The 21,884-nt window shown below is 46.3% G+C and overlaps 1 protein-coding gene across 3 annotated transcripts in view; it reads left to right on the top strand.

The window, feature by feature from the left end:
• PITPNC1 (phosphatidylinositol transfer protein cytoplasmic 1) overlaps positions 1-17,966 on the top strand; it is a 160,033-nt gene extending 142,067 nt beyond the window's left edge. For 2 of the 3 annotated variants that reach the window (XM_029079665.1, XM_029079664.2), the window contains exons 7-9: positions 6,423-6,578; positions 9,796-9,859; positions 17,358-17,966. In XM_029079665.1, coding sequence (XP_028935498.1) covers positions 6,423-6,578; positions 9,796-9,859; positions 17,358-17,674 — 537 coding nt within the window. In that variant the 3' untranslated portion in view covers positions 17,675-17,966. Of the gene's footprint in view, positions 1-6,422; positions 6,579-9,795; positions 9,860-14,588; positions 14,708-17,357 lie in introns of all 3 variants that reach the window. The other variant, XM_029079667.2, reaches the window with a different exon arrangement.
• Positions 17,967-21,884: the final 3,918 nt, after the last annotated feature.

Genomic DNA, 21,884 nt, shown 5'->3' with positions numbered 1-21,884 from the left:
CCACCTCCTCGCCGTCCCTCGGTCTCGCCTATCCCGCCGTCGACCCCTGGGTCACGTCCTCCCGCGGTCCTGGAACGCCCTCCCTCCTCACCTCCGCCAAACTGATTCTCTTTCCCTCTTCAAAACCTTACTTAAAAATCACCTCCTCCAAGAGGCCTTCCCAGACTGAGCTCCTCTTCCCCCTCTACTCCCTCTGCCATCCCCCCTTTACCTCTCCGCAGCTAAAGCCTCATTTTCCCCTTTTCCCTCTGCTCCTCCACCTCTCCCTTCCCATCCCCACAGCACTGTACCCGTCCGCTCAACTGTATATATTTTCGTTACCCTATTTATTTTGTTAATGAATTGTACATCGCCTTGATTCTATTTAGTTGCCATTGTTTTTACGAGATGTTCTTCCCCTTGACGCTGTTTAGTGCCATTGTTCTTGTCTGTCCGTCTCCCCCGATTAGACTGTAAGCCCGTCAAACGGCAGGGACTGTCTCTATCTGTTGCCGACTTGTTCATCCCAAGCGCTTAGTACAGTGCTCTGCACATAGTAAGCGCTCAATAAATACTATTGAATGAATGAAATGCGGAAAGCCTATATAATCTAGGAAAACCTTTTCTTGTTCATTGACTTCATCTCAAGAGTAAGCAGTGGCCTAGTAGCTTACACTGTTTTCTTATATGGTTGCTTATGTTTCTTATACTAATGGCAGAAACCTTCTAATTTCAATGAGCAGGAGAAGTCACCCTTGATGGCTATCCTTTGTGCCCTAAATTGAGAGAATAATTAACTAAGTGGAATTCACTTTAGGGAGATATAAAGTCTACTGAGGTTTGCCATTAAAGTAGTCTCTTTGACATAGAGACTTTTGCCTGCCTTCCTCAAAGGGTCTCCTAGAGTACTGTCCTCTGTGGTTCATCCCCACACCGCAAGCTGGAAGACGGTCATAAACCGACCCTCGGGTGCATCTGCAAGCTAGTTGCGGGACTCATTTGATCAAACCTCACTGTAATGCTCACTCGTTCTCATTCATCAGTCAATCATTTAATCAGTAGTATTTATTGAGAAGTTTTTGTGTGCAGAGCACTGTACTGAGTGCTTGGAGGAGTATAATACATTAGTGTCGGTAGAGATGTTCCCCGTCCATAACAGGTTTACAGTTTAGAGGGGGAGGCAGTCATTGAAATAAATTACGGATACATACCTAAGTGCTCCGGGGGAGAGAGTGGGGTGAATAAAGTGTACAAAGTCAAAAGCAAGGACAATTTAGAAGGGAGAGGGAATAGGGGAAATCAGGGCGTACAGTCAGGGAAGGCCTTTTGGAGGAAATGTGATTTTAATAAGGCTTTGAAGGTGGGGAGAGCGGTGGTCTGTTTGATGCCGAGGTGGAGATTGGGGAGTGATACAGCCGGGTGGCAACCTCCTAGGAAGGATCTTCTGGGTGGAGAAATGATGCCCATTCAAGCCCATCTGTGCCACAGAGAAACAACCTAGCCAGCCCACAAGCAGAGTGCCGTCAGACAGATGGACATCATGACAGGCTCCCGAGATGCCATCTGCGAACCTGGGCTCTGTGAGCAAGAGCCGAGCCAGAAACTTGGCAGCGGATGAATCTTCAGACCCGTGATCGAAAGGGCTGGCAGCCACTAATCCCCTGACTCGCTGTGGGCAGGGAACGTGTCTGACAACTCTGTTGCATTCTGCTCTCCCAAGTGCTTAGAATAGTGCTGTGCCCATAGTGAGCACTCAGTAAATACCTTTGATGATGGCAGATGGACCCAAACAGCCTCTCCAAGCTCCTAATAATAATGTTGGTATTTGTTAAGCACTTACTATGTGCAGAGCACTGTTCTAAGCGCTGGGGTAGACACAGGGGAATCAGGTTGTCCCACGTGGGGCTCACAGTCTTAATCCCCATTTTACAGATGAGGGAACTGAGGCACAGAGAAGTTAAGTGACTTGCCCACAGTCACACAGCTGACAAATGGCAGAGCTGGGATTCGAACTCATGAGCCCTGACTCCAAAGCCCGTGCTCTTTCCACTGCGCCACACTGCTTCTGATACGTGGTTTGATTATCGGGAAGCATGGCTGGTGTTTGCATTGGGTTCTCATGTGACTTAGAGGCCTCCCTGTAAGGCCTGGTGATTCTGAGCCTCTGGCCATTTATTTGTGTGTATAATTTCAATATTCATCTGGAGGGAAGACACCCCCAGTGCTCTGTCAGTAACACAGTTCTGGCCCTCTGGGGGCTTCCGTTTGAGCCAACTGATGAGTATTGTGTTGTTAGCCATTGCACTTGTTTTAGCCAGTGATTGTTACCTGATCCCCGCAGGGCTTATCTACCATTCCTCCGCCAGAAACCTTCATCATCAGGGGTAAAGTCCCAGGAGGTAGAACCAGGACCAGGACTGCTCTGGTTCCCAGAGCAGTATTAAAGGGAACACGACAGGCGGTGATGAGAGAATGTGAGTGGCAGTACCTAAATTACTCTCACCATCACCATTTCCTCTGCACAGATTCACCGAGGTTCATCCTTGGTTCCTGCTGGGAGATTCCACCACTGTGATCAGGGAATGGGTCTACTAACGCTGTGGTATCGTACCCTCCAAAGAGCTTAGTACAGTGCTCTCACCCAAGAAGCTCTCAGTAAATACCATTGTTCCATCACTGAGGTATATGGTGCCGTAAAGTGCACCGTGGTGTTTCGGTCATCGGGCAGCAGATCCTAACGAAGTCCAGAGTGCCAAGCTTAGATTACCTGGGCTCGACTCTCGGTTTGTCCTGTAAACCAGTCAATCAGTGGTATTTATTGAGCTCTTACTGTGTGCAGGGCACTGTACTAAGCCCTTGGGAGAGTATGATATAACAGAGACTGTAGAGATCTTCCCTGCCCACAACGAGTGTACAGTCTAGAGGGGGAGACAGACATTGATATACCTAAGTGCTGTGGGGCTGAGGGAGGAGCGGATAAAGGGTGCAAATCCACAGGCGGGAGCGGCACAGAAGTGAGTGGGAGAAGAGGAGATGGGGGCCTAGTCAGGGAAGGCCTCTTGGAGGTGATGGGCTTTCATTAAGGCTTCGAAGGTGTGGAGAGCGATCATCTGTCGAATGCGAAGAGGGAGGTCGTAACTCACCAGAGGCAGCTCGTGAGCAAGGGGTCTGCGGTGAGAGATGAGATCGAGGTTCAGAGTTGGTCGGCATTAGAGGAGCAAAGCACACAGGCTGGGTTATAGTAGGAAAGCAGTGCGGTAAGGTAGGAGGGGGCAAGGTGATTGAGAGCTTTAAATTACAGTTAATTACATTGAGAATCCTGAGAGCGACTCTGAAAAAGCAGGCTAATGCCAGTTCTGCCCTAGCTCCCATGGTTGTAGCGAGGACAAGTGAAGCAATCTGTGTGTGAAGTGCTTTGAGCTTGACAGAGGAGAAAAACTGCTAAATTAATTCAGGGTGTTGCTCTTATCAATTCCCTGCCTCCTGTTTTCATCGGAGTAACAGGGTCTTCATTCTGGTCTGAGTCACTCCTGGGTAGGTTTTACAGCCAGTATTAACCAGGACAGGATAACACATTGACTTCCCAGAAGTTAGCCATGCACACCTGTGGGTAGTGGCCAGATGGAATCCAGTGTTTCAGGCACTGCTCCTGAAGGGGAAGATGTCAGCATGGCCTAGTGGAAAGAGCACGGGCCTGGGAGTCAGAGGATCTATTTTGGTTCTAATCCCGGATCTCCCACCTGCCTGCTGGGTGACCTTGGGTAAGTGTCTTAACTTCTTTGTGCCAGAGTTGCTTTGCTGTAAAATGGGGTTTCAATACCGGTTATCCCCCATAATTAGACTGGAACCCCCATGTAGGACAAGGACTGCGTTTGACCCAATGATCTTGTATCTACCCCAGCACTTAGTACAGAACCTGGCACATCCTGAGCACTTAACAGCTCCCACAGTTATTTGAGCTGAGCAGAGCTGAACTGAACTGGGTGGTGTTGGTTTCAGTTAGATTAGAGTTCACTCTGTTCTTCTAACTTCCTTTGGGCATTCAGACAAAGTGATCTTGAAAGTGGAAATGAATGTGTTTTTCCCAAAGTCCTGAAGTCCCTGTTGTGGGAGCCTTCAGTCTGGAATGAACCCCCTTTCCCAGGTGCCTCCTTTGATTCAGAATTCATCAGTAAGAGTGACCCTTAGGTAAAAACTGGGTAAGCTTAGTACCTCTTAGAAACCTCTTCTAGTTTCAACACAGTGAGGATGGCAGCATTGTCTATTGTACGGAAACACTGTTTCCAATAACAGTAAGAAAACTGTTTGAAGGCCACGGAACTTGGTAGCTGTAGTTTACTCTAGCTAGGCTTCTGAAAGACAACAGTTTAACCCCCAAACCTATGATGGGAGACCACTGATGACACCACTGCACATCCAGACACACACGACATTACACATGTTGTGACAGGTTCACAGCTTGTCCGTTCCCTCCCCACGTCCCTGAGATCGGGGGCAACCCTTCTGAGCCAAGAAGCTAGGACGCAGAGGAGCCAATGAGGAGGGAGACTGGGAATTTAAAATAAAATTATTGGATGATAAAGATGCCCCAAGACAAATCTGTACTGGGCAGGAAAGAGACTAGCTGAAAACTGGATTTTCTAGTGTGAAATTGGACAGACGGCAATTCCAACCGAGAGATATTGGCACTTAGAATGCACCTACTCCATTCTCAGAAGTGGAAGCCTTTTATCTGTGTGCCTGTGTGTGTACGTGCATGTGTAATCAAATACTATACATATCCCAGTGAAGACTACAACAAGCGGTGCAGGAGATGTGATGTTCTCCCTCAACCACAAGGTACAGATTGGGTGAGGGCACTGCAGGGTCCGCCGCTGAGAGGGCTCACAGCAATGTGCCGTTCCACAAGCACAGTGTGTTCCCAGACCTGAGCCAACTGTTTCTACGGTGGCCTGTTGGCTCCATGGGGGCGGGGAGGGAGAGTGTGGGTAGCTCAGTCCAAGCCATCACCCCAGTCAGAAAACTACTCAAATGCACATCTCCCCGAAGGTGGTGTACCTCAGCTGGAGGTGAATTTCGCCTTAAGTGAGGGATGGAATAGGTAACTCCACCCCAGTTTTTGATGGGGGGAAATGGGAAGGTAGAGAAGTTAAGTGACTTGCTGCCGAGTCATCGCTAGAGCTGACTTAGAGCTTCTGGCTCCTGTCTCCCAGTTCTGTGATCTTTCCACCGAGTGACATCGAAGCCTGCTCGGTGCCACCTTAATCTTCGCTTAAATTCAGAGAACTGTCTGCTGGCAATGCTAAATCTTTGCGGGCTACGTGCCTCTACGCGTTTGCTAGTTGTACTGGGCTGAATTCCAGCTGTTGTCTTCAGCTGCAAAATCTCCAGGTCAAACTGAGGTCAGGTTTTACGGCATAATAAGATGGGCCAATCAAACAGAGTGGGACTTGAGAAGCAGATATGGCTCTGCCGCATTGTTATAGATGGGCTTTTTCGTTTGTTTCAGTTAGGATCTGAAAATGGAAGTAAATATTAGAGCCTTAGGAGGGACAGGGACCGTGATGAATTCCCACCTGTGTATATCCCCCAACAGCGCTTAATCCAGGGCCCTGCCCACCATAAGCGCTCAGTAAATACCATCATTACTACTTAGGGGATGACACAGCCGATGCAGGTCCCTTCAAAGTGTTTCAAGGATTTGGGATCAGAAGGAAACTTAAATTGGAATCGCTGCTCTAAACTCCAGCTATTTAAAAGAGATTTAGAGTGAATTCACAGAGAATAATTAATTTACTATCAAAGAGGTGGAGATGCCTGAATCCTCACTGTAGGAAAGAGGGTGGAGAATGAGTCCGAATAATAATAATGATATAATTATTGTGGTATTTGTGAAGAGACACTATATGCCAGGCAACGTACTGAGAGCTGGGATGGATACAAGCGAAATGGGTTGGACACAGTCCCTGACCCGTGTGGGGCTCACAGTCTCCATCCCCATTTTACAGGTGATGTAACTGAGGCCCAGAGAAGTGAAGTAACTTGCTCAAGGTCACACAGCAGACAAGTGGTGGAGCTGGAATGAGAACCTATGACCTTCTGACTCCTAGGTTTGGGTTCTCTCTACCACACCACGCTGCTCCTTGATAGAAAGATGGAGAATGTAGAGAGATAGGGGAAAGGGAAAAAAGAGAGGTTTTCTGTGCTCAACAGGAAATATTAAATAAACCTTACCCTTTGGGCTCCTCTTGGACCCCTGTCTTCAGAGATGGATAAATGGGAGTCGTTCCTGTCCTGAATTTAGATTACAGGAATGACTTCTATGATCAGTTCTTGTTTCCTGTACCTCTCTGCTACTTCTGGAAAGGAGTGCCTTGATTGTAGGTCCAGGACAAGATTTACAACCTGAAATTAACAGCTACAATCACCTTGTCTTTTTTCAGGATCCCAAACACTTCAAATCCGAGAAGACGGGGAGAGGACAGTTAAGGGAAGGCTGGAGAGACAATCATCAGCCCATCATGTGTTCCTATAAACTGGTGACCGTGAAATTTGAAGTCTGGGGACTTCAAACGAGAGTAGAACAATTTGTGCACAAGGTCAGTGAACAAGGAGTGATGCTTGGACTGCATTTTCACATCAGGGTCAAATCAGCTGCTTTTCTTCCCATCCAGCTCCCTCACAGTCATGAAATCACGCACTGCCGAATGCAACGTAGGCAAGTAGGCGATAGGAGATCTCGGTACCGCATTTACCACCCTCCTGCTTAAACTGTGTTTCTTGAGTGTACTCTCCCTAATAGAAATTCTCAGCTCTAATATCTCCATTCTCAGTGGTTTATGTGTGTGTGGTTAAGGGGATTTGGGAAAATGCCATGTGGAAAATCACCACTCGTGTGGTTCTAATTAAAGATATTTCGGAAGTGGTCAGAAGTGCAGCTATGTATGCAAACGCTAAGCCTCTGCATGAATCAGCTAGCTGAACATCTGTTTGGAGGGGCCAGGCCTGAATCTGGGGGTACTGGAGAGTTGAACGGCCAACGAGTAAAATGTTAGACTTCAAAGGGAAAAAGCATAGCCACTGGGTCTCTTTGGAAAACTTGGCCCCAATGGCTCTGTTTGGGTTTTGAGAGTCCTAGGCTTTCAGCAATAGATGAAGTCTGAGCCTCTGCTAAACCAGAGGAAAGAGCATGAGCCTGGGAGTCAGAGAACTTCCGATCCCAGCTCTGCCACTTGCTTGCTGTGTGACCTTGGACAAGTCACTTCACTTCTGCATGCCTCAGTTCCCTAAACCATCAAGTAGGAATTAAATCCTCCTCCCTTGGACTGCACCCCATGGGGGACAGGGATTTGTGGCCAGGCTGATTAACTTGTGTCTACCCCAGCGCTTAGAGCAGTGCTGGTCACTTAGTAAGCCTTTAACCAGTAGCGTAGTTATTTTCAGAAGCCGCAGCCAGAAGAGCGGGGTGGGGGAGGAGATCAGGGAGGAGGCAGAGTGTGAGAGGAGGGACCCTGGGAAGGAAGTTCCAGGAAAGCAGCACCCTGGGCTGGGCCAATCATGGCCCCCCAGGGTGAGGGCCAGCCTTTGTTCTCCCAGGTTCTCACAAAACTTGTTTCACTCTGCCTCCTGGAGTTGTTCCTCTCTAACCAACACAGGGTCCCCTGAGCTGAGGGCCGATCATTACATACCTCGAGAACCTTTCTCCTTATGGAGCAAAACCGGAACATCCCAGAATGCCATTTGAGAGCTGGCTCGGACCGGTTCTGTCAAGGTTGTTTCCTTAAAACAAAGTTTATTATTAAAATATTATGATTAAACCTTGTTTTCCATATAGCACTTTTATGGTTTCAAATCATAATGTCATTTTATCCTCACAGCATCCTTGCGAGGTAGGGAGAGGCAGGAATTATTATCCCCATTTTCCAAATGAGCAAAGCGAGGCCCAGAAAGGTTAAATGACTCACCCGAGGTCAGACAGCAGGCTAGATAAAGAGCCGGGATTAGAACCCGAATGTGCAGACTCCTGGCCATGTTACTCTTTCCATCAGACCCCAGTGCTTCTCTTACACGTCTTTGAATCCTGGTTTCCAGCAGAAAGCTTTGTGGTGCTTGATGAAATAGAGCTTGTGGTGCCTTTTGTTTTTCACTTGCTGAAATCATTCACTATTCAAGTGTCTATTGTTCCATGTTGTCACTCATTTTTACCGTATGAGTCTTTTCCTTCTTCCAAACCCTCTCTGAGATTTGCAAGGTGTTCAGAGGCCTTGAGTAATTTCATTCTGAACACCTCACTGGCTCCGTAAAACCACCACATTCAAACCCTTTATTTACTGGGACATGTCTGAGTCTTCACCAGAGTTTTTGGCTGTGGCTGGCTTGGTTTGGCCCAGGATTTGGTGATTACTCAGCTATAGATTCAGTAAATGGCCGGAGTACCATAAGCAAACATGCATCAGTTCATGTCATGTGTGTTACTTGTATGGTGTATGTGCAGTTGTAGTGCAGCTTGTACATCCCCAGTTCTGACTCCAGGGAGATCCCTGGAGTTTGGGAAAATGCCATGTGGACTTCCCCATCTTTTCCCCTTCCTATCCAGTCACCCCTCTCTAGCTTCTGAAGGTAACTCTTTTCACTTTTCACGATCAGGAAGTTTGACTGTCCCTGATGTACTTACTCATTCATTCAGTCATATTTACTGAGCTCTTACTGTGGACAGAGCACTGTACTAAGTGCTTGGGAGAGTACAATGTAACAATAGACACATTCCCTGCCCACAATGAGCTACTGAGTGTTCATATATCAGTCAGTGTGTATGAATCATTTTCCTTAGATTTCTATTATGTTTAATGGGCTATTAGTGCTGTTTACTGAAATAAATCATTCCATTATGCTCTCTTTCTGGTTGTTCTGATTGCTTCTTAAAATCCTCTAATTTTCTCCACCCAACTTTCCTTGGCATCATCAGTTCACGTCTTTTCTGCCTGAACAGACAGTCCTTTGCTTTTCTCTTCTTTTGTATAGGAGTTAGACCATATGGAAAAGATACTGAGTTGGATTTCAGGTTTGCATCCCCACGTGTTACCCCAGGTTTTAGACTCTACATCAGAAGGTGGGGCGGGGGGCGGGGGCGGGGAAAGGATTTTGAGAATGGAGCAGAATGCCTCTTCACTGACTACTGAAGTAATCGGAAGATGGCCTGAGAGAGATAGCACGGCCTAATGGAAAGATCATGGGACTTGGAGTTAAAAGACCTGAGTACTAGTGCCCAGTCTGCCACTGACCTGCATTGTGACCTTTGGCAAGTCACTTTACCTCTTGGAGCTTCAGTTTCCACCCCTGTAAAATAGGAACAATGATGCTTGCCTCTCCCAGGCTCTTGGAGATGTCGGTGAGGAGATAGGTGCCATGAAAGAGCACCGAGGTCAAGGACTTATCATTCAGGAATACACTTTCCTCTCCACCGGCTCTCATCTTCTAGCACTGGTTGAATTCTGGCCCATCACTGACTCGCTGTAGATGGAAGGTTCAAGCAGTTTCAGATACAGATAAACGAGGAGGGAATTCTCCAGATCACTAGCCTCAACTGAACTGCAGCCAGTTGGCTAGTCCTCATCTCTGTCGCCCTGTGCCCGTGAGTCTGACGGGAAGAGCTAACACCAATGCATTTGTGTAGTGACAAAGGCAGTGAACGGGCACCTCTGTAGATGTATTTGTACACCATCTGAGCCTTGAGGCAGGTGCCATCCTGCTGCATGGTAAACCGAGTCTTCCCGTGCTTGCGGGTCAAGAGTGACCATGTTTCAACTTCCTTTTCAGGTAGTCCGAGATATTCTGCTCATCGGGCACCGGCAAGCTTTTGCGTGGGTGGATGAATGGTATGGTAAGTCCTCTTTCCTTCAGTGCCGTGCGAACAGCCTAATGAAACACTGACATTTCTTCACTTAGTTCCAGGCCATCAGGGTGCCACTGTTTGCCAATTGGAGGATGTACATTTTGGGGAAACGGTGCCTGTCCTAAAAACAGGGAGCAATCTGAAGAAGTTTGAAACCTTCCAGCCTGGTCTGGAAGGACATGAGAGAGCTGTTGATCAAATGGGATTAGCGGTAGGGCCATGCCTTAACCTCTAGGGTCGAATTACTCTCGGCAGGTGAGTTTCTGACCTGTTCCTCGCTTGTGTTCCCCAAGGTTTATTTCAAAAAGCAATTGAAGATTAAAAATGGGACAGAACCTTCAAACAAAATAGAACAATCCCTTTGGCTCAGTAAATGCAAGACAGTCTGTCCTAGGCCACTTCAGAGGTGTAAAACCCACGATGAGAAAAGGAGAAGAAATTCACCTTTAAAACTTCACCCTACACTTTACTGAAAAGACAAGTGAAGCCAAATGAGGAGGCCATGTCTAATCCCAGCTGGAAATTTTTTTATTTTTAAATTAATTTAGGGAAAATTTAGCAGGTTTCTGCATATTCATGGCACCTAAAGAAAGCTTTAATCCATCCTATGGCAGGTAGACCACATGACATAAATTTCCCATCTTTGTGGTCACATTTTTATGAAACCTTTAAAAAACAAAACAAAAAATGTTAGAAGGTCAGCTAGTATCTTGACTGTGAATAGGAATGAGTACATTGAGGATTGGGGTTTCAGAACTATTTCCTAGCCAAATATTCCATCTTGACATTTTTACCAAATTCCCTGAAGAATCTGGAGTACTATTCCGTTTTCCTTTGTGCATCACTACCATTTTCCTCCCTCACCCGTCTAAAAAGAGACCTTCAGATTCCAAATAAAGGGACATCTATCAGGTGAAAAGAGTTAAAAAATAACTAATTACCCTGAAGTCCTAGCTGCTGTCCAAGACCCTGAAAGATCGTGAGAAGCAGCATGGCTCAGTGGAAAGAGCCTGGGCTTGGGACTCAGAGGTCATGGGTTCTAATCTCAGCTTCGCCACTTGTCAGCTGAGTGACTTTAGGCAAGTCACTTAACTTCTGTATGCCTCAGTTACCTCATCTGTAAAATGGGAATTAAGACTGGATGGTGTAGAATGAGAACTTTTATCTCCATTCATTTTCTTCTTGCCAGAATCTCGGAATCTGACTGTCTCATAGCCATTTCCTTGAAAGGGTCTTATTCTCTCCATGCTCATTTATGGAGTTTATCAATTTTCCCAATGGTGGACTTGAGCTGGTCTTTCAGAGACCTAGATTGGTCTTTATGCATGAGTATTGGGTCTCTTTGCATGACCGGAGACACTAATCAAAGAAGTAATAGAAGGAACTTCAAGAGATGGGAGCATGGGTAAAAATAGGCAACCCAGTTTCATAAAGCAGAGCCTATGCCTAAAGAAATCTGACAGGATTTGGAGACGAGGAACACAAAGACTTCCAGAAGTAGGCCGTAACTGGAGGCTTCTAGGAGGGTTTCGAGAAACTGAAGGTGACGTATGGAGATGGTGAAAGGAAGAGGCAGTTGACATTTAAAAGTGATTCATTAACTGGGAAAATGAACGATAAGAGAGAGAGCCTGCTAGCAAAAAGTGCAGGTTCAGAGCCAAGAGAGGAGCCGTGTGACAGGAAGCACAAGTCCCCATGGCTCATTGATGTGGTGGAAGGTGGGATAATGGTGACAAAGTAGAGGTGAAGGAGATTTGGGGGTTTTAAGATCATGGAGCTGTCCAGCTGAGCGAAACGTTAAAATGGCAGTAGTTTTCCCGTGGCCAGGGGTAGCGCTCATCACTTCTGTAGTGACTCTTGCCTTCACACACATCGCAGGCACAGCTCATATTTGGACTGAGTCGCCTGAATGAAACTGGAAAGGGGAAAATGTCTTTAGGAAGAACATGAGATGTGAAGACCAGTTTGACCAGATGCTTTAGTAAAAATACGCCTCTCCTGTTCAAACTCCCAGGGACTAAGGCCAGGCTGTAGGATGGAGAAAACCATAGAGCAGCCAGTACCCATAATTTATATCCCTCTAGTGAGGCTCACAGCCCCACATTTGGTCACTGGAGCTTCCAGGCTAAACAAACACGAAGGAGTTTCCGTTTCCCAGAACCCCACTTACCCGGTTTAAAGGACATTAGGATCCATAGAGTGAACAGTGCAGATAAATATACATAAGAGAGCTTGAAGATGAAGAATAACCCAGTATGTTCTTGTTTATGAGCATGGCAGCAATGTGGCATTGGTCACCTCCTCCTGGTCTGGCCTGCTGGCCCTCCAGGAAGGAAGTTGCCAGGTGGAGCTGCATCTGCTCCTTGGGACAGTGAGAACCCACTTTCCCTGGCCACTCCATCCGTCCCAGGGGGCTTCAAGGTGGTGGCTCTATCTCGAACTCTCCCTAGCTCACTATCACCTGTTAGTTGCCCCATCGCTTCCTTCATCCCACATCACCTGGAGCCTGGCCCAGGTCTACCCTCTTTAAACTGGTTGGCCCCACTGCCCAGCTCTGGGAGAAGAGGCAGGTGGAAATGCCCCAGTATGAAAATTGGCTCTGACCAGTTTAGGTGGGCCTAAACCTAATTTTGCCCTTCTTTAGCCCTACCACTACCACTAATAGACTCAACGGTATTTCAAAAATCCTTCCTCAATGGCATAATAAAAATAATAATAATAACAATTTTGATATTGTTAAGTGCTTACTAAGTGCCAGGCACTGTACAACGCACTGGGGTAGATACAAGAAAATTGGGTTGGTGACAGACCCTGTCCCACATGGGGCTCACAGTCTTAATGCCCATTTTACAGATAGGAAAACTGAGGCACAGAGAATTTAAATGACTTGCCCAAGGTCATACAGCAGAGAAGTGATGGATTTAGGATTAGAACCCAGGTCCTCTGACTCCTAGGCCCGTGTTCTTTCCACTAGGCTTAGCTGCCTCCCGTGGCTTCGGCTGCATATCGCAAAAGAGGGGCAATTTCAAAGAGCGGCTCCTTTGATTTTAGTTCCCAAATAAGAATCTGATCAAGGAAGATTAGGGGGATAGTGGGAGAAAATATTTCCTAGATTGAAGTTGTATGTGTTTTTTTATCTAAAAGTTTTACTTAAGTATGTACACTTGTTATGTATTTGTTTTTAAATAATTCTGCTTACCAGCAGTGAAAACAGTGAAGTGATTAACCCCTTTGATACAATATGTTTTCAGTGGACTACTAACATGTATCTGACTTTATTGTAAAGCCATGATTCTTGACTCTTTTTTTATAACCAAACTCACTAACACAGAGCATGTGCCTTGCTTGGCCAGACTGCTTCTTGGCATCCTTGATACTTACATTGCTTGTGGATCTCTTTCTGATTCCAGATTAATGGGAGGGAGGAATCCATAGACCTAATATTGTAGCCCAAACTCAGAGATAGGCCGTTGTTTTATCTTGGCTGCTGCAAAAACAAAACAAAACAAAACAAAAAAGCCCACAGGAGTCAGGACCTGTAACCGTCAGTTTGTCGTTGCAGTAGAGCAGTTCAGACGTGCAAGTCCAGTCAAGTGTTCCCATCCCAGATGAAGAGAAGAGAGTCGAATGACCCCAGGCAAGATATAAAAAAGTGACAGAGCCACATGGTGCAGAAAATTCTCGAAGAAAAATTAAAGCAGTGAACGAATGCCTGCACGAAATCTCCTAGGCACTGATTTGCATGCCGGGTGGCAGATTACTGACATGTCTTCGGCCACCATCTGAGGTGTTAAGCAACTGTTCCGTCTGTCTCCATTGTAAAAGGCTCACGGAAAGCTGAAGACTCAAGTTGAGTTGGATAAATCATATGAGCAAAAGAGGGAGGTCGATCTCGAAGAGGCCCTGGTAAACTCATGGAATCAACAGACTGTGACTAGCTGGGTGACTCCTCTGTCTGAGCAGAAAATAAGTACCTTTTTTTCCTAAGCGCTTGACTGAGAAAGCATACCTGGCACCCTATAGACAGTGAAGTCCTTCCAGGGAATGAATTAGCATCATTTTCTGCCTTAGCGCTAGTGACCTGCAAGTTGAGCTAATACCAGTCACCCTCAGACTGTGGGATTTGGCCTGCACCACATAACACTGCTTGCGTTTCCAAACGTGCATTTAAATATGCTTATCCGATTCCCCGTGGGGTGAGGAAACCATTCGGTCCTCCTGACCTGTTCCCAGAAAGTTCTTTCCCGAAACATAAGCCACATCTTCTATAGCAATGAAAGTGTCAGCATTTTTTTTTTCACTCATAAAGGGCACCGCTTTAAATCCTTTTTAAAGGTCTCTGGAAGGTAAGTTATAAAACAAGAAGATTTCTAACCTTCTACCCTTTAATTCATGGGATCTTCTAAAGGCATTTTAGAAGATCTCCGCCTATAACGATGCCTAATGCCAACACTTTCCATCAAGCTCACGTCACAGGAATCTCCCTAAACAATTTCCACTCCTTCCTATTCTAAGACTCCCTTTGACTTAACCTTCTTGCACCACCTTCTTGGCTAGTTGACCTAACTTTATGACTTACCTTTCATAAAGTTAGTGAGCTCCCTGCTTTATAAACCACTCCTTGGCTTCTGTTAAGCTCACGTCTTTCCGTAAAAACCTCCTTTTTGAAAGTTTGCACTTGATAATGGAAGTTGCCAACATCTTGACCTTTTTACAGATATGACTATGGATGATGTTCGAGAATACGAGAAAAATATGCATGAACAAACCAACATTAAAGTTTGCACTCAGCATTCATCTGCAGTGGATGAAATAGACAGCCATGCCAAAGCAAGTGTATGTAGATTTTTTGAACGTCTTGCCCATCCCTCACTGAATGTGCCTTCGTGAGTCCCAAAGGACATCAAAAGGATTCATTTCCCAACCTGTCCTTGATAAAAACGTCCAGAAGGCCGTTGTTTTCTGGGAAGGATTTGAACAGGATCAAGATTTGTCAATGCCATCGTTGGTTCGCAAACATTCTCATTGCTTGAAAGCCACTCGACTTGCTTGTTGTGTTGGTCGTAAAGCCAGGGAACGTAGAGAGTAGAAGAGGTTAACGTAGAGAATAGAAAAGGTTTCCTGGCACTGGGGAAACCACATCAATCTGAGGTTGGGGTAGGGGGGATGGAGGTGGGCAAGACGCATCCCGGACCTGAAAGCAGCACTTCCCCTTGCTTTGAGAAGGTAATATGTACCCTTTGAAAAGGACCGAGTGCAAGGGCCCCTAATTATAATTGCTGTTTTCCCCTGGGATTTTGGCATCACTGCCTTCTTTCCAGCCAAGAGACATTTTAGATGACTTTGTATTATCTTTGCATGCATGGGAGTGAATGTGAGACTGGACTGTTAAATAACACTAAGTGTGTGGACCCGGTTCTCTACCCCTTAGGCATGCAGGGGCTGATCGTGGAGAAGCCTGGAGTTTTTGCACTCTCCCTCTCCATCCTCAACCATCCTTTTCTCCTTTCCCCCAAGTGGAAGTTGGTTGCCCCTCAGAGATCCTTTCCTCCTCCTCCTCAATTAAAATTTCACTTCCTTTTTGGAACCTCTCAGCAATATTTCATTCTCCCCGTGAACCTGCCCTGGAAAGAAAAGTGCCAAGGGCTGGCGGCGGGGGGAAGAGAGAGAGGCAGGGAAACGAGCACCCGTAGAGCAGAACTCAAAATAGAGTCAGAATGTCTAGGAGCAAGGAGCATGGGGCCCCAGCAGGTCAGGAGCTTAAAAAGCAGTAAAGCACACACTCCCCAGCTGATACGGGTATTGAGAGATGCCAGAAGTTAATCGACTGGTTACGTCTTGAGCCTTCTGTTAGCTTTTTTAGATTCTTCAGGGCTTCGGAAGGTTTATGCCTTGGTGTTGCCTAGGCTTCTCGCGTTCGGCCAAATCACAAGTCATTTTGCGGCAAGGAGTTTCTATGTGTATCATAGAGGTGCTTACTATAAATAATCCACTGAGCACAGACCAGCCAGACTGCCGGGAAATTCGGTCTAGAAGCCATGAACGTGGCACGGATGAGGTGACAGAAGGTCTTGCTTGTTTATGTAGCTTCGAACCCTGGCAGAGAGAGATCCGGGCTTGCAGATTATTTTCCTCCTTTACTCGATGGAGGCCACATCAGGCTTATTTTGAGTCAATCCTGTCCTCTGCTGGGCAAGGACGGAACTGTCAAAGGGAGATGCTCAACCCCTGTCCTAAGAATTCGGGGAGATAAAAAATCTAGTTGACCAGAAAAAGAAAATGTAATTTTCCATTTCCCTTCCAAGTTTTGTTTTGGGTTTTTTCCCCCGTTAAGAAGCTACTAGTAACTAGCCCTTCGACAGCATTTTTCTTGTAAAAATCTCCCACCTATGTCATGAGGTGTTGGGTGATGGAGATGGGGAAGAACTATTTCCCAAGTGACCGCGTTAGGATGGCCCCAATTCATTTATATTCATCGGGCGAATCGCAAGCCGAGCAGCTAGCTAAAGTAGTTTCTGTTGTCCTTTGCTCCCACAGTCATTTCCTCGGGCTCCCCGAGAATCAGTTTTGCTTCCCGGCCTTTCGAAGCATTAGCGGCTCCCTATTTAGTTGCCCTGAGAGGTAGATCGATTAAAGCCTCAGTAGTCTCCTTCCAGAGACTAATCCCAAAGCATCTCTGAGCCACTTCAGTGTAAACATGACCCGCTCCCTTATGGGGGAAGAAAATGATGGGATGATAAATCGTGAGCGATTGGCTTTGTTTGTTACCTTGAGGGGGAACATTCCTGTCTCAGTGAGCTGAGACAGACAAAGAGCTCCTTTCTCTGCCACTGGAAGCATCGTAAATCAAACTGCCTTCCTCTTGGAGAAGGAGAGCTAGCCTTGCGGAGGTGCATAGTGTGTGCAAACACCTGGGCTGTGGCGTGTTTTCCTAATGGGTTCCTTGTTTAGAATGCAGAGATAACTCATTGAAATAACTCAATCCATTGAAAGGAGCCCTAGGAAATTTGAAGTAGCTATTCTACTTAATTCTCAGTTATCCATTCCTGAATGATCCACAGGCCTTTTTAAGCCTGTGAGAGCGTAGCCCTACCCCTGACCTTACCGCACGCTCAGTCCACGTAGCTGCTGTCTCCAGACCTCACTGGTCCAGGGGTTCTCTCCCTCGTCGTGTAGCTAGGCCTCGCAATGCCTCTGCTCTCCTTCGGAATTCCCAAGGGTCTTCTGTTGCCCCCCATACCAGTGCGTCCCTTCCCTAGCTGAGAGTTGACTGCATTCTAATTCCGGGACGTTTTGCCCGAGTGAGGATTTCAGCCCTGGGCACCCGCCCAGACGCTCCGCCCTCTGGCTTGGCGTCTGGGTGGACCTCCAAAAATGAGACTCTCTGGTTTTCTTTTGGAACCAGGTGTAGCAATGCCAGTTGCATCCCCTTTTAACAAACCAGCTGTCTGTCCTTCTCTCCCTTCCCCCTCCCCGCCCACCGAAGACATGACGATGGACGAAGTTCGAGAGTTTGAACGAGCAACTCAGGAAGCCACCAACAAGAAAATCGGAGTTTTCCCGCCTGCAATTTCTATCTCTAGCATCTCCCTGCTGCCTTCTTCAATCCGCAGTGCCCCTTCCAGCGCCCCATCAACACCTCTCTCCACGGACGCCCCCGAGTTCCTGACGGTCCCCAAGGATCGACCCCGGAAAAAGTCTGCTCCAGAAACTCTCACTCTCCCAGACCCCGGCAAAAGTTCTACCCAGAATTTACCCAGCGTGCGTTCTTCAGACAAGCATTGCCGGCCCAAACAAGAGTAATACCATTCCACGTATCCCTGAGCCACTTGGTTCGTTCTCTGTCGGGGTTTTCATTTTTGTTTCTTATAATTTTTCTGATCTAGGAAAGGACTGCCACGTTATTCAGACTCTTTCCTTCAGATCTCTAAATGGGTATGTGCACGTGAGACAGTGTTTTCATACGTAATCTGATTTCCAGAATAAGCCATGCAGCGCAACTTGTTACATGTAAGCAAACCGTCTTGAGATCGGATTGTACAAGACCAACTGAATCTTCCCTGTAGAAGTAGTAATAAACCATGATGTAAATCTAGCTGTTGGCATTTAATGACCTTAGCAGCGACTTCAGGGGTGAACGAGACCCTGTACCTTTTTGATGCCAGACTATGTCAAATGGGCAGAAGCCCCTTTTTTCTCCCACTAAACATGAATTTCTTATTAAAAAAAAAGTTTGGTTGTCTCAGGCTTAACATACCTAACAGTGAACCTTTGAACTGCTAACACCAATATACTTGAATACCAACAGCAGTTATTCTGATTCGTATTTTGCTTATTCTGACTCAGGATTTGGGGCCTAATTAACTCTTTAAATTTTTATGAAAAGAAACTGTCGGTGGACCAAGGCTCCAAGTGCAATTATGAGACCTGATTTTAAGGCCACCGATCCTGTTTATATCTTGAAAATCATTTATAAAAGGATTCTACCCGTTTCTATATTTCAGTACCTTCCCTCCACTCTCCTCTCCTCCGTGGCCTCCTCTCTTACATGAACAAGTGGCAGCCACAACTGGGGATTCATTTAAGGAACAGGAGGCCTGCCTGTGCCACACCTTTTCTTCCTGTAAGGTTTCTTAGACTCGCCCATTGAAGATCTCAATACCCTTAATGAATTAGTGATGGGGTTTCACTGATTAACATGCCAGGATGGGTTTAGCAGAAGGGAAATACCAATGAGGGTGGGGAAATGAGCATTGGGAGGGAATTGTGAAAAAAATTCTGGCCCCTCTGCCCTTTTGACTTTTGGTAAGAGTTACACTTCCTCTGCCAGCCCAGTCATCTCAGCACTCTGGAGGACCCGGCCGGGAAACCTCTGGTCTGGGTGTGAGCCAGATCGGGTGAAGAGAAATGGGTCTCCCTCCCTGACCCCTGGGGGGAGAAAAGGGAAGGAATACCATCCTTCTTCAAACATGAAAGACTGCAGACAGTCCTTAAGCCCTCCAGACTGGAAGCTCTGCGTTGGTTTGTTTTATGGTACTTGTCCAGTGTTTACTATGGGTCAGAGAGTGTTCTAAGCGCTGCGGTTGGCACGAGTCAATTAGGTCGGGCACAGGGAACATGTCTACCGACTCTGTTATTTTCTACTCTCCCAAGTGCTTAATCCAGTGCTCTGCACCCAGTAAGCACTCAATGTATACGAGAGATCGATCGACTGTGGTTGGTTGATTGTTGATTGACGGAAAAGAAAAGACACAGACAAGCCTCTGACTAGTTTTCCCTCAATCAGAAGATGAAGATGAAACGATGCCTAAAGGCAGAGATTGAAGGGAGAGAAGCTTTGCTGAGCAGAGAGGGGCAACAGAGAGAATTTCAAAGACCCTTCTTGAATTACAGGAGGAGGATGAGGAGGAGGTGATGGTGGGATCTCGGTGTTTATCTTTAATCCTAGTAGAGAAAGAAAATGTAAGATCGGGCCAAAGTTGTCTGTTTTCATCAACCAATCAATCAACGGTGTGTATTAAGTGCTCACGGCATGAAGAACGCTGTCCTGCACTTGGGAGAGAACAATAGAGCAGGTAGGCATGATCCCTGCCCTCAAGGGGATTACAGTCCAGCAGATGTTCAGTCTCTCTACTCGACTTAATACAGCGCCCCACGCTTAGTACAATGCCTGGCACATAGTAAGCACTTGACAGATACCATAATTATTATTACTATTACTACCTTCAGCCTCAAGATAGAGACTTGCCCTCCCAGGAATGCCAAGAGGAGAGCGAAGATGGCCACAGAGAGTGGCCTCCTCAGAGTCTTTACCCTGTCCAGGTGTAAGCCCGGATGCGTCACTCACTGCCTGCCCGTTTCCCCTCGACTGTGCTATGTCTAGTCTCCTAACCTGCTGGGGGCCCTCAGGAGATAGAAGCCAGCCTCCCGGCCCTTCAAAAGGGACGCTCTTCCCCAAATCAGGCACTCAGAGGGAGCGATGGGCTCATTCCTTCCACTCTGCAATCAACTTGGCTGGGCGAAGTGTCGATCCAGATCTCAGGGAGTCAAACCTTTACAGAACAACAGCTAGTAAGTAGGTCCCTGTTTCTTCTCTTCCTGAGCGTGGAAGTATTCACTGGTGGAAAGTTTTAACTCTGAGGCCCCTTGGATTTCTGAAAGGCCCATAAGGTGGGGTCTGCGACGTGGGTCAGGTTGGGACTGGGGTGGTTTGAGGGGCAGAAGAAAATGCTGTCAGATGGCACTGAAACGTTGTGTATATTTGTTTGCAAGCTGAAACCAGGGTTGTGGGGCGGGGGGTGGGTGGGGGGAGGGGGAGAAATCATTAATTCTTTGTAGATGAATTTGTGGGCTGTAGGTTTATGTCATGCATCTTGTCCTCACATTGATACTTGTTCTTTCCACCATCAGCAACCCCCACCCCCACCCCGAGCAACCCCCGCCGGCTCTGACTCCCAATTGTAAAGTAGCTTTTGCTCTCCAGTTCACCAGTTCTGTGTGCTTTAAGACGCTAAGAGATTATTTCTTTTTGAGCTACTTAAGTTTTTGTAGCCAGTCTAATTCCCTAGATATCAAACGCAAAACCACCCAACAATAGTTTAGTACTTTGGCCGACGAATTTTGTGTTCTGAACTGTTTTTCATAACCGTGTTTCTGCCCGTAGGGGCGTGGTGGGGGCAGGTTGAAGAAAAAAAGAAATGCAGATATTCTTTTAGCGGCTTTGAATGTGTAATCGAGATATTTAGCAAAACTGACATAAAGAGCTTCAATATTTTATTTACCCTTGTTTTCAAGTACTGGATATCATTGCCCATGTTCTGTACATGAATTTCTCATTGTGTGATATAGGCCTGTGGGTAAGGCATGTATAGAAAATGTGTCTGTAGCTCAAGAGGGTGCAAATGAAATTGTTGCATGGCGGAATTTTAGAAAGAAAGCAAACAATAGCAGTGACTTTCATTAACCAAGCATGTCGGGGTTGGGGGGAAATAGAATTTTTTTAACCCAGTGCCTCTGTATGCAATGCAGTAAACTTCAGCTCTGCTCACCAAAACTGTATCATATATGTAAATATATATTTATACATATATATATATATAATGTGCTGAGTGAGAAACCACCAGTTTGAAGTCACTGCTAGCTGAATTAAAATAACACTATTTACAATAATCGTTAGTGTTTGCCCCATCTTCATCTTTGATACTGGTGGAAACCATGCAAATTCTGTTCAGTTTCACTATTTTTGGTGGTTTAACAACAAAGAATGCCTCCATGCTTTCTATTGGCTGTAAGTACCCTGCATCCCTGCTCTTGCTGTTTTCCAGATGAAAGAAGACCTTAGTGTTTCTGCAGGAACGTGCTCCGTGGAAAAAAATACAAAACCAAATGTCATTTCATTTTCTTTTATTTCGTCTGTAACAAGAGACCTATTCTTTACCTATGTCTTGAGGAAAGAAAAGAAACTAAAGGCACAGTGGCCCGTAATCATGTTTCTGCCACTGCTCTATCATGGCCATCGTATGCTTTCATGAAGAAATTAATCTAAATTTCTCCAGTTCTGGGTTTGCACCTCTTTGTGGGGAAAGAGTTGTGGAATAGACTTAATGGGGATAGTCTACTTTTTTATGGAAACCTAGCTCTTTATTAAGGAGGCACTTTTTTTGAAGTCGAGCCCTGAACATTAACGTACCACAAAATGCCAAAAGGAATTCCCCAGCTTCCTTCCCAAGGTGCTGCAGTAATTGGGTAATGAATGATTGGGAGGGACTGAGACCCTCCTGGAAGTAGAGGTATACATATTCTTTTTTTTTTCCACCTGAAAAAGTTACAGTGTTGAACGGCTCCTTTCCAGTGCTCGCACGCCCTTTTCTTTAGAACCTCCTCGGGCCTCATGGCCAACAAGGCGGTGGGCTTGAGTGGGTATGTGACCGCAGTGAGACTGGCAAAATAAAGAGTCCTATTGGAGTACTCAGTGAATCAAGTTGCTCAGTTTCCAAGGCTTAACCTTGTCCCA

This window comes from Ornithorhynchus anatinus, chromosome 15 (assembly GCF_004115215.2).
Source record: "Ornithorhynchus anatinus isolate Pmale09 chromosome 15, mOrnAna1.pri.v4, whole genome shotgun sequence".
Lineage (NCBI taxonomy): Eukaryota > Metazoa > Chordata > Mammalia > Monotremata > Ornithorhynchidae > Ornithorhynchus > Ornithorhynchus anatinus.
Note: the sequence above shows the minus strand (reverse complement) of the source record. Positions and strands in the feature narration are given on the sequence as shown.